This window comes from Triturus cristatus, chromosome 11 (assembly GCF_964204655.1).
Source record: "Triturus cristatus chromosome 11, aTriCri1.1, whole genome shotgun sequence".
Classification (NCBI taxonomy): domain Eukaryota; kingdom Metazoa; phylum Chordata; class Amphibia; order Caudata; family Salamandridae; genus Triturus; species Triturus cristatus.
In genome coordinates, this window is record NC_140594.1 from 293,043,364 (window position 1) to 293,056,807 (window position 13,444).

The following is a 13,444-nucleotide window of genomic DNA, read 5'->3' on the forward strand; positions in this document are numbered from 1 at the left end:
TTTTTTTATCAAGTTTGAATTTTCTTTATCCCATTTAGCACTTCTTTGCCTTTGTAAGAAGGTGAAAGCACAATATAACATAGTAGTGAGAAAGTGAAAGAGTATGAACATTGCATGAAGTGTTTTTGGGTGAACCCTCAAATGCACAATCAAGAATTTCTTGTCTTGGTTATCAAAGAAAAATTGTAGCCTACTCTCTGAGTGTGTAATGAGTAAGGAAACAGAAAGAGGTAAGGAAGAGGTTCTTATAGGTGTCATGCTGGTGTCAAATTTAAAATAGCTTACTACTAGTCACCTGTTGACTTTTAGCTTGTCTTCAGAGCTGAAAATATAAAATTATTTTTATTTTGAGTCTTAATAACATTTGATCGAGGATCTTTTGTAAGGAAAAATTACATTAAATACAATTCAGGGTGGGTGCAAAATCCGGAAGAAAAGAAGAGTCTAACAAGTTTTTAAGAGAAATCTCGGCTTGGCAGATTGGTAAACAGTGGGTACTATACAGGATATTTCCACGAAGGGGAAATACAGAGGCATCAGCAGGGGCTATTAACTGGACAGAATGGACACAAATTAGAGATAGCCGAGATAGAAATAAATCTGTGCACGATAATGTCTTATCACCACAACCTGCTCTCAAGCTGAAAAAATCACGTAATTGAACGAAGGGAGTATCTCTGGTAACAGAAAACCAACTAATTTTACTGGAGTGCTTCTTAAGTTGGATCTTTGTATGAGGTGGACCTATTAAGCGGGAACTAACCTGGTGGTGATTACTGAGTGACAGAATTTGTAGCAGAGTGTGGTGGCCGACATGCCTACAATGACTCGTGCTGCTGTTCTTCCAGATTTTTACATTGATTTGACCATGAACTATTGATCCGATGCTAAACATTTTGTGGGCTTCTCCTGTGCAAAAAAGGGCAAAGCAGTACAAACAATAACCATAATTGGATAGTTTTATGCATTAACATCTGCCCTGGGCTTGCTAGAAATCAGACCCCAAAAGGCTTGCTCGATCATTCCATGAGAGCACTGACTGCTATCACTGCGATGGCGGGTGGTGCCAGTCTCCGATATCTGCCAGGCTGCTTCTTGTGTGCCGCTCCACATGTTGACAAAAATTACTGCCCGGATACCCAGGGCCTGTGGGATGGGAACTTCACCTGTTTTGTCCTGCAGGATTTCCTGGTGTGAGCCATTCCGCAGACCCACCACCTGTGGAGGTACTACTGTGATATCTATTCATAAACGGAGACTCTGTTGTCAGAAGTCTATCCGAAAAACAAGTTACTTACCTTCGGTATTGCCTTTTTTATCTAATTGTAAATTCCTCACTAGCCCACACCTCCTACCCTTTCTATGGAATGGACTCGTACCGTCCATTAATAGGATTCCAATCTAGATATCTGTACACCAGCATATTCTGATGTCTGTGGGTTCCGCGTCCAACAGCGTGGACAGAGATCAGTAAGAAACTGACATCAGTGCAGGGTGGTGGCACAAGTACAGTGGCCGACGTCCCATCTGGGGTGGAATGCCTCCGGTGTGGAGCCTCACAATGCCACCTACCGACATGCAAGGGAATTGCTATCAAAAATTCTCCAAGTGTAGTCTGGTGCTTTGGGGATTCACAAGGTGAGAAATCTACGGTTAGATAGTCTCTGCCGGAAAAGGTATTACCAAAGTAACTTGTTCTACATGGTTAGGGTATAGCAAGAACCACAATGTAAGTTAGGTTTAATGTTTGTGTATTAACTGTAATTGGGCTGACCTCCTGTTGAAGGGTAGAGGTCTCTGAAATGTACAGGAGACATTGACAATAACACATGTAAACTGAAAAAGGCTTAATAGAAGATTGAAAGTATGTGTTAGAAGCTTAATAAACATGAATTATTGGAATGCACGCATAGAAGTGGCTGTTTCCTAAGCTTTCCCTATAAAGGGGTTGCTGCCATGCGTCTTTCAAGAGTTGAAGAGTATGTAGAAAAGTATGCATTAGAATAATAAGGAATTTACCTTAAGGAAATCACACTTCTTCCTTCCTTTTCTAAGATCTGGTTGGTGGTGGTTTTTCTCTGAAGTCTAGCTCTGTATTCCTCTACCTTCTGTGGAGTGGGGAAATTGGGTAACGCTGACTAATTTGGCACTTTATGGACTTCTGATGCTACATTCGGTGAAGTTTCTGCTGCTCTGTAGCCGGAGTAGTAGCGGCACGAACTTAGCGCCCGGTGCTTAAACTGTTATGTTCCTAGATCCTGTCTGGTTCCTCATAAATTTAAAGAGATGAGCTGTCTATGGGAAAATAAAGTATCTGATACATCTTTGAAGTAATGCAACAAAGCAGCAAAAGAAAAGATACAATAGGAAAAAAGGAGAGCAATAGAAGTGTCTCTTAAATAGAAAACTAATAGGGGAAGAAATCCCTTTTAGGACGAATGCCCTCACTCACCAATGGTGACATGCTTCATCATTTGGGCTTTCTCCTCCCAGTGGGAAATCCTAGTCCCACTGAGGGCTACAACCTCCTCTCTGAGAGGAGGGAGCTCTGGGATGTTTTGATATTTAAGCCTCGAAAATGGATGCTAAAATCCCAAATGTGAAAGATGGTGATGCGTGGGTGCAGTGCAATAAATCAGAAATAGAAAGAGTGTGAATCTAAAACTGCCTAGTGCAGATGAAAAGAAAACTTTATTGGCTCATCTGTGCTGGCAGATCTAAAACGCAGTGTTCAGCAGTGTATAATTAAACTGCTAGAATGGAAAAGAAGGTCGACATGTTTCAGCCACTAAACATCTAACAAGTAAGAATTCTCTTTCTTCAGGACCAATGACAACGCTGCTGCAAAAAGTGAAAAAACAATACAAAATGTATACTTAGTACAGAACAGTGATCCAAGTCCAGAATCGGTATCACTGAAACTCAGGAAGGGGAGCCCCGCTCTCTCCGTCGGTACTCCGTTGCGGAATGAACTCGTCGCAAATTCATTCCGCAATGGAGTACCGACGGAGAGAGCGGGGCTCCCCTTCCTGAGTTTGTGACCAGGTAGAGGTGGGCTCACTTGTCCTACTACACGGACAAGTTTCAGTGATACCGATTCTGAACTTGGATCACTGTTCTGTACTAAGTATACATTTTGTATTGTTTTTTCACTTTTTACAGCAGCGTTGTCATTGGTCCTGAAGAAAGCCAATTCTTACTTGTTAGATGTTTAGTGGCTGAAACATGTCGACCTTCTTTTCCATTCTAGCAGTTTAATTATACACTGCTGAACACTGCGTTTTAGATCTGCCAGCACAGATGAGCCAATAAAGTTTTCTTTTCATCTGCACTAGGCAGTTTTAGATTCACACTCTTTCTATTTCTGATTTATTGCGCTGCACCCACGCATCGCCATCTTTCACATTTGGGATTTTAGCATCCATTCTCGAGGCTTAAATATCAAAACATCCCAGAGTTCCCTCCTCTCAGAGAGGAGGTTGTAGCCCTCAGTGGGACTAGGATTCCCCACTGGGAGGAGAAAGCCCAAATGATGAAGCATGTCACCATTGGTGAGTGAGGGCATTCGTCCTAAAAGGGATTTCTTCCCCTATTAGTTTTCTATTTAAGAGACACTTCTATTGCTCTCCTTTTTTCCTATTGTATCTTTTCTTTTGCTGCTTTGTTGCATTACTTCAAAGATGTATCAGACCTAAGAAATCTATTGTGTTGACAATATATTGTGTTAGGGGTATTATGTCTTGTAGGTCTCTAGAAATATACATACCCTTGGACCCCCTTCTATTCAAGGATTTGGTGTGTTCTATGAAAATAAAAGTATCTAACAAGTAATTTGTTTTTCAGATTCTAATGTGATGACACATAATGCTGTCAGACACGTTCCTTCTGCATATTTTGCAGCCTTTTCTTAACAGGCAGGCAGTATGTGGCCTGCAGCTGTCACTAGACTGTCACTTTGATTAGTTTGTTTATTCAAGGACAAAGTTACATGAGTGGTTATGCAGCATAATTATCCCTAAATGTTAAGTGTCCTCTCTCAGCGTTCCATGACTCTAAAAAGCGTTTCTGTATGTATATCATTGGACTAGGATTGTGGAGACTATTCTGTTTTTGACTATGAAAACTGATGTATGGTGGGTTGGAGGGTGCAGGTGAGAAGCTTGATTGAATTTGTAGTATATGAATGGGTCATGTCTTAAAGTTTTTTTTTAACTGTTTTGTTTTAATTATGATGCAGCTAGGAGGGGATGTCGGTGGAAGTCCTGCTGTAAGTATGATTCTTTGAGCTTCAGGCTCCTCTAGTATTATATTTAGTTTCTATCAACTTTCCAGTCCCAACCTCCTCATACCAATTCTACTATTCCCTCTTCCCTCATCCTTCCCCTTTGTTTCACCCTCTTCTCTGTTCCCTTTCTCTTTATACCCAACCACAATTGTTACCCTTTCTACTTTGCCCTCCTCCCTCCACTTTACCCAGTTTCTCATTTTTATTATGCTCCTTTGATCTTTCTCATTCTTCTCCTTGTGTTTCGTTTTCTAACTCGTAACCTGTTGCTGTTATCTTGCACAATCCGTACTGCATTTGTCTCTTTTTTCTTCACCCTCATGTTTAACTGTCATTCAGATCATCTTTTTTTATAATTTGTTATCTCTTCTGTAACTGCATTTTCATCGCAGCTTGGCACTGGTTGCGCTGCCCTTCTCTTATTTGACCATGTGCATTTTCTTCCTAGATCGGCACTGGTTTCGCTGCCCCTGCAGTTATGCCTGTAAATCTTGGTGCACCACTTAGCAGTGGATTGGGCGATCTTTTTGAACTGACTGGTGGTGTGGGACCGGCGTCTGGAGCCCAGGTTGCACCAAAAGCGGTGAGCAATTTTCAATCCTGTTGAGCAGATTGGAGGATTAATGGAAAAGAACCCTTGCCCTTACTCACATGCTACTCTATACCAGGGGTCTCCAAGCTAAGGCCAGCGGGCCACATCCGGCCCGCTGCAAGACTTTATATGGTCTGCAGCAGCTTTAACATTAATAGGCTATAATGTAATTTCTCTATTGTTTTCCAAAGCCTTGGATTCCGATGATAAACTGGAAATATATAGCAAATTCCTTTGGCAGCCTCTAGGTGGCAGCAGAGCCTCTTGAATCTTCTCTATTGTAAATTTTGGACCAGCAATGTTGTGTATGCCAGATCTTTGAAAAGCGCAAGTTCCTAGTGCAGATAATACACGCTGCTGACTGAGCATGTGTCCTTTAGAGTGAACTGTATGACGTGACCTTCCTGGTATTCACTTTACACAGATGTTTTGACTAATCTGGCTCACACACTTATGCCTGTAAACAAAGAATGACAACATGTTTCCTTAGACTTTAGCAAACCATTTCAAAAATGAAGTTTGTCAATTCCAAATATCGAGGACTTTTATCTGGTAAGCTTTTAAAGTCCATTCTAATAAATTGAGTCCTGAAGCTTAAAACCTCAGTTCAGTGATATTTTGAAATTAAACAATCAGTTCCATCATTCCCATTAATCTTGTGCTTCATGGTTTGATGTTTACGATTGAAAACTCCAACTGCCAGAATTGTACAAAAAGGTGTAGACTAAATTTATTTTTGTTCAACCTTCATTAATGGCTCTAGTTTATTTTGATTTTCTTTGATTTGTTTTCCTGAAGTTCTTTCTTGGAGTGTTTTTTTATTTTTCTTATTGTCTGCCACAAAATTGGACACATTTTAATTTCATGTAAATTTGTACATTTCAGTATTTAAAATTAATAAAAAATGAATAGCCTGCTTTACATCTCTACAGTGAAGTAATTGGTTACTTTGTCAGAGCATTTGCCAGTGTTTGACATTTTTACTCATTATAAATTATTTCTCAGTTTAATCACCACATTGTTTCTTTGTAATGGTCACATTTCTCTTTTTTTCTGAATCATATCATGCTGATTGCAAAAAAGATCCAAGTAAATCTTATTCATTCATTTAATTTTAATTCAGTCATTTATAAAATAGGTCTTTTCGGGCCATGAATATTTATAAAATATACGATGTGGCCCTCGTAGTGAAAAGTTTGATAACCCCTGCTCTGTTCAGTCAAATAGGGCTTTCTCCATCTTTAACTGCCCCAGTCACAGAGTCACATCAACTAAACCTTCCTCTGAGTAAAAAGAGTCTACAATACATCTTTTAAAATGTTGCCTCCTACCAGTTTGTTAACTCTCATCATGGTGAAAGGGACGTTTTTCTGTTTTAATGTTCTTATTTCCCCTCTGTTTTATGGTCAGACGACATATAATGTTCGGACATCACCTTGTTCAATCTCATTTTCACTGTCAACAAACAGGATTCTTCCATGAATTTTTTAATGTGGTTAAGAAGGACCTGCGCAAATGAACTGTTTATTTAGAACTTTTTATTTTACTCCTGTGCTAGATGTCTGGTTTCACATTCCTATGTTAATGGTTTCCTTCTTTGGTACTCAATTTGTTACATTATAACAGATTTATTTGGGGACTTGTTGGAACTTGGAGGCAAGATGGCAAGTGAACAGAAGCGTGGCTAGCCTCTCCCCGCTGCCTGCCCCTTTCCACAAAGGACATGCCAATTGCAGCCGATACTAGTCTGTTTTAAAAATAAAGGTATAAGGCACCTGGCGATTTGGATTGTGGAGGAAGTGGCAGCTCTCTTTTGTGAATGAACGCCCGAAAGGACGTGTCAGCGTGGCAGTTTTCCCTCAAGGCTTCGCTTCCCAGAGGAGGTGCGGCGCCGATACAAAGTGGGCGGATCTGCGCAGTGTGCTTACTGGTTGCCGCCCCCGAGGGCGCAGTGGAGAAAGCGACCTTCTAGTGAGGATAGAGCTCGCCATGGCCCTAAATTGAGCTGTGATAATGGAGATGTTGCATGCAGCACTCCGCAGTCTGCGGGGGTTAATAAAGGGTAGAAACAAGACTCGCCTCAAGACCAAGTAGGCAGTGGTGCAGGTAAACACACTGAAGCCCGACCTGCTAAACATTTGCCTGATGGGGGGCAGGGGCAGAGGAAGAACTTGGCAGACTGCCCCAGTAGTACAGTACGGAGACGTCTGCTTTTGGGGGCTGAGTCGCTGGGGGATGCACAACCTTCCCAACATATACCGCAGCCAGCAATTGCAGAATTTTTTCAATCTAAAAGTTTAACAAATGATCAGGATCCCCAGGCTGAAGGAGAGCAATGCGCAGTGATTTCTGGCTTGGAGGTTGCCCAGGTGCCGCAAGAGTTTTACCCACATAATACAACTCCCACAGGGGGGTCATTAGCTATATCTGCCGCACCAGAACAGCCCATATCTATAAGGTCAGGAGAACTAAAAAAAAGAGGCGGCAAAATCTGATGTGGAATACCAGGGGAATTGATGAAAAGCCCCAGCAAGGATACAACCCCATCACAGATTGACACATCAGGAAGGACCAGGACTCACCACAGTAATAACCCCGAGCGAAGCGCTTGCAGATTGCTTGATGTTACACTTGAAGGGGGTAGATAAATGCTATTCTCTAATGGATGGCTCGTGCCCAGAAGCCTTCGACTCATGCCGGAGCGATGTTGATCATAGTGCATCTCTGATTCAAGCAGTTTGGAAGCTCCAGAGACAGCCCTTAAATGCTGAAAATCTTGCAAGGATTCAAAGGGTAATTCCGATTCACGTAAAAGCAGAGGAAACCTTTTGGCGAGGCAGGGCTAAAGCGGGACTACTCAGATACCAGGCTGATTGGAAAGCCGGTGGATTCTGCACAGCCGAATGCATCAATCCAACGGGCGTCGGGAGGCGAACCCCTTAGCCCTTCACTGGGACTGGTCTTTGAATCAATCCAAGAGCATCAGGCCGAGACCCGGGCAGATAGCAAAAGAGCAAAGCAGGCTACTAAAAAAACTTGAAGGGGCTGTAAGAAAAGTCAGTAAATCCTGCATCGAGATCAGGGAGAAGTTTAATTGTATAGAAGAGAGCACCACAGCTGTTGAAACAGAAGATCTGGCCTTGAAGGAGCAAGTCAACTCACAAGATGCACAATTGTCGGACATGATGTGGAAAATCGAGGACTTTGAAAATCGTCGGAGATTAAATAATCTCCTTTTCCTTGGGATTGACGACGGGTTGGAAGGAGACGATATAAGAACATTCTTGCTGGACCTTCTCAAGTATGCATTTCCAGAACTGTCCGGGTGGAATTGGGAGTCTGAAATACAGAGTGTGCATGGATTCCCAATAAATCGTATTAAACAAGTGCAACTGGGCAATAGAGGCCAGAGCCAGCCAAGGGCTGTATTGGTATTGTTTGGCAACTTCCTGCTCCGGCAAGCCATATTTGAGAAAACCCACCGAGGCGAAGAGATGGAATAAGGAGATCTTTCTTTGTCCGCCAGGTTGAGTGCAGGGGGCCTTTTTGGCAGTTAATTAAACCCTTTATGTATTTAGGGTTTGAAGCCTGCCTGCTGGCCCTGGCTCAATTAAAAACTATTGTCAAGGGCAGTATTAGGTTCTTTACCTCCGAGATCTAAGCCAATGAACATCTGTGTGATCTTACTGCTGCTAAAGATAATGTTTAAGCTGTGGGACTCTTGTTGAATAAGTTTGTTCATATGTTCTTTCTCTCTTCTTCCCTTATATTTTCTCTCTGGAATGGCCAGGCACAGCCTTAAGGTATACCCTTTCTCTCTCGTCATGGTATTGTCCTTATAGCTGGTGTTGTCTGCGGGTGGGCGGGGAGCTCGTGGAATACTGGTTCAAGTAGCCACCACACAGACCATGGGTGGTCTTGCTGCCTCTATTGGATGGTGCGGGGGAGGAATGGGGGACTGTGGGGGGTTTGCCTCAATACGGTGGAAGAGCAGTTAGTACTAACACGAAAGGTAAAGCATGAAAAACAGTGGTGGGGAAAAGTGAAAGGTTATTGGGTTAAGGTAGGTGCATGACAATTCAGCAATATAAGTAGTTTTACAAGTTGTGGTACATTTTTGAGTCCCTTTGATGGGAATGTATTTATGGAAATGTAAGTCATTAGGCTGTGTGCTGTATTTTGGAGGGGTTGGCCAAGTGCCGCATAGCAACTATCAATATTTATGGTCTAAATGATGCGTCAAAAAGAAGGGTACAAGAAGACCTGAAATATTTTGGAGCCGATGTCTATTGCTTGCAAGAAACCCATATTGCCGGGAGTAATAGAGGCCTGTTAGAAACCTTGGGACTAAATATACTCTGCTGCTAATGGTGTAGCCACATTAGCAAAAGATAAGACTCTTATCCACGGCCGTAAGACAGGGACTTTTACTCTGTATTCAATATATGCCCCTTTAGCGGATGACCCCGCTCTGCCTAATTTTCTATCAATAGAGTTACCAACTTGGCCAGCCCCGTATGTGGAATGTGGGGATTTGAATCTGAATGGTACTAGAAGAGGGACCGGTGACAGGGAAGGATGCTATACGGATTGCAAACCGCAGTCCTTTAGATCTTTCATGTATATTGAAAAGGAAATAGGGCTAATAGACATTTGGGTTAATTCGAAATCTCCTGAGGCTGGGTACACTTACTACTCTGCTCCTCACAGCTCTTTTGCAAGATTGGATTATTTTTGGGTGACACCAACATTAGTTAATGGGTCCCAGGTAGAGCTATTTCCAAGACTAATGTCGAACCATAATCCTCTTGTTTTAGAGCTCTCACCTTGGGGTGACATTGAAGAGAGTGCAGAAGATGGTCCTATGAGAGGAGTATTTTGTCTGATCCAGAATATGTTAAACACAAGAAGGGCTGGATTCTGGAATTGTTAGAAATTATTAGAGGCAGTGCTCCCCCAGGGATAGACTGGGATATCTTTCAAGCTGGTATCAGAGGGGAAACCCTTGGGTTTAGCAGTGCTCAATCTCAGATTAAAGAACTTTACTTAAAGTTGGGTAAAGTAGAGGCAGTAGCCGTTTCATGTGGACCAGATCTGTCTCCCGTGCTAGCCAGTCAGCCCTAATTAAATTGTTACGGAATTAATTTACAGCTAAAAAGATAGCCGGGAAATGTCTTGCTAGAAAACAATAGTTATGTATATAATGAACGGGTGGGGCCTGTATTAGCAGTCAGGACAAGGCAAAGCTGGCAGCAGGGTACATTAATGAAATTATGAATGAGCAAGGAGCAATCATTACATATCCGGATAAGGTGAGAGAAGCCTTTTGTGTATATTATAGCGTATTATATAAAGCACAAGTAGTGGTATGCCCAGAAGATATAGAGCAGTTTTTGGCACCAATAATATCTAATCGAGTTACAAGGGAGGAGCGCATACTCTTAGGGGAAGAATTTTCTCTTGAGGAAATTCAGCAGGCGCTCCAGGACCTCCCCTCTGGGAAAGTTGTGGGTACCAACCTGATACCCCTCGAATTTTATAAAGTATTCTCATTAGAACTGCTTGTCGAGCTTCATGAGATTTTTAGTCAGGTTTGAAATAGAGGGCATCCCCAGATTCTAGGGCTACAGCCAATGTGATAGTTTTTTTAAAGAAAGGGAAGAACCATAATAACCTGGGGTTCTATAGGTCAATCACGCTGTTAAACAGCGATATTAGACGTTACTCTTAAGATCTTGGCAAAAAGGCATGCCAAGCTTCGTTCATACACTAGTATCGGTAAGGCAACATGGGCTTATTCCGGGTAGGGGGACCTCTGATCATGTGCATCGTGTAATAGCACTTTTTGATGCACCGGTAATCACGCAAGAACTCATGGGGTCGCCCTGTTGGATGCAGGGAAGGCTATGGAGTCCTTTGGGTTGGGGGGGGGAGGGGGTGGTCTTCTATTCAAGCAATTCAGGTGATGTACTCCAACCCAATAGCGTGACTCCAGATCATGGGAAATTAATCTGAGCCTTTCCGTAAAGAAATGGGAACGAGGCAGGGTTGCCCCTCCTCTCCTTTGCTATCTGCTTTGTATATAGATCCCCTTCTCCGTAGACTTGAAGCCTCTATTGATGTTATACCAATCCGACTTCAGGCCTAGGAGATGAAAAAATTGGCATATGCGGATGACGTAGCACTAGTTACAAGAGACCCAGATAATGCTCTTTGTGCCATCAATAAGATAACCGAGAAATTTGGAGTATACTCTGGTAATCTGTTAAACAAAAGCAAACGCAATTAATTGTAGAACATGCAGTTTATTTGGGGGTTACTATTACCGCTAAGGTGGAGCACGTAGGTAAGACAAACCTTTCCTCAATTATTGATAAATCTAAAAAAGACTATCTAAGGTCGGACATCTTACATCTGTCTATTATGGGGAGATGTAACCTAGTGAAAATGATCTTCCTCCCAAAGATACGGTTTGTTTCGTACAATTTCCCTGGAGTTCGAAAATATCTGGTTTAAAACAATAGACACGTTGGTTGCTAGGTTCATCTGTTCATATGGCATAATCAGGAGGGCAAATAGGTTTCTGAGTCTACCTAGGTAAAGGGGGGGGGGTGGACGTTGCCTAACTTTAAACTATATTACCTAGCATCAGTCTTGCAGTATCTTTGCCCTCTTTTTGATAATAATGTAATAGAGGGGGAGACGGAGGATTATGTCCCATCAATATTTGAATTTGGGATTGGTAAGGATGCCTGCAGAAAATCTTTGAGAAAAGTGAATTAAAAAAAACACGGTTTAAGACCCTAACTGCTGTGTTTAAAAATTGGTCCGGAATACAGAAGAAATTGGGAGTAGGGAGATTTCACTTGTATACCTCTATTCATCGGAATAGTCGACTGCCTGACATTTTTTATGATGGGTGCTTATCTAAATGTGAATGAGCAGGTCTCGGAAGGATACGAGACCTGCTTCTAGGAGGCCAAATGGCATCATTTGAAGAGATCTGGGCTAGATTCAACATAGGGGTCAGAGATTTTTTTAAATGTCTACAATGGATTTCTTGATGAAAAAGTTGGGGGCTGTTGCCGGATTTTATGGGATATCCCTGTTAGAGGTTTTAACGGGGGTACCAACTATACGATCTCACAGGTATTTTGGGTGTTTAATGGAGGGGATCCCAGATGACCTTGAAAACCATGACACTAAATGGCAGTTGAGTTTAGACATGGACAATTCTTGTTTCTTGGAATCTTTTGAACTAGAACTAGGAAGCTCAATATTATGCTTATCTAGCTTGCAAACTAAACATTGCAAAACTATTTTTGATTTATATTTTACCCATTCCAAAATAGCTAAATGGGGAGGGGTTGCTGGGATTCACTGCCCTCGTTGCCAGGAACCGAGTGCCGAGTTGGTTCCTATGTTTTGCTCGTGCTCCTGCTTAAATATACTTAGATCAGATGATGCACTATTTTTAGGGGAAATCCTCAAGTTGAATATTTACCTGTTGCCACAACTTCTGTCACTGGGTGTAGATGAGTTAATATCAGGGACCAGGCCCACCTAATTTTTATTGCGATGGCAATTTTGTCGGCTCTGTGTAGCCTCAGCATGGTTGGATCCCTAACCTCTTTCATTCCAGCAATTGTAGAGGCGAATTTCGTATTCCTATAACCTGGCAGTGACACTCTGATCGTAAGGGGAAAAAAGCTAAACAAAAAGGTAGGAGGATTTGTAGGCCACTTTCAGATTGGATGTTGTCTCATAATTAGATCTGCTTTGGCATGATTGCATGCCGAAGGGAATGAGTTAAGGATGTTTGGTTGGCCTAGGTGCCTAAATCTTGGTACTGTAATTTATGGCTGAGTCCTGGTCTTTTTATTTTTTTATTTGATTAATTCAGTATTTGAGATGCAATTGTATTTATACCCAACTGTTGGACCTATCATCATTTATTGTATTTGTGCATACTTTGTGTATGCTTGCTGCTGAAGATTCCTCCTTCCTCATTTGATACTCCCTTTTTAAGCCTCCTATTTGATAAGGCAGGTTCTCTGAAGTAGCAGATTAATATAGTTCTATTTCCATCATTCCCAGCAATTGACCTTAATTTGTTTTCTATAAGTTCCCATACATTACTGATAATGACATTTTCAATTTCCTTATTCATGTACAGCTTTTTTTGTGTGCTTTATTTCACTCTTCCACTTTTGAATCACACCACTGCCATCTACTGATAACGACAACGTATTTTTGACCAGCCACTCACGTTCATGTTGATGAAGCTAAGTGAATAAGTGTGTCCTATCTTTTTAAGGCTATCAGTGAAAGTATAGGTTTAGCAGCTACATGAGTTTATTTAACTGAATACCCTTCTAGTCTACCCATCTTGACAACTGGACTAAAGCCCACATTGGACTAGCTCGTTACTGACCCCCTTGGGACTGTTTTTTTTCTTCTTTTTTCTTCTTTTTAATAAAGTAGAAAACAGAGTAGTAACAGCTGACAATAAAGTGATACAGTCAATGTATGCAATTACAACCCTTTCCCTTTGCAGACCAACATAT

The 13,444-nt window shown here is 41.8% G+C and overlaps 1 protein-coding gene across 1 annotated transcript in view; it reads left to right on the forward strand.

Moving 5' to 3' along the window:
- The window catches only part of AP1B1 (adaptor related protein complex 1 subunit beta 1), a 313,702-nt gene that overhangs the window by 162,274 nt on the left and 137,984 nt on the right, over positions 1-13,444 (forward strand). The window contains exons 14-15 of the mRNA XM_085634510.1: positions 4,238-4,267; positions 4,734-4,868. Coding sequence (XP_085490636.1) covers positions 4,238-4,267; positions 4,734-4,868 — 165 coding nt within the window. The remainder of the gene's footprint in view (positions 1-4,237; positions 4,268-4,733; positions 4,869-13,444) is intronic.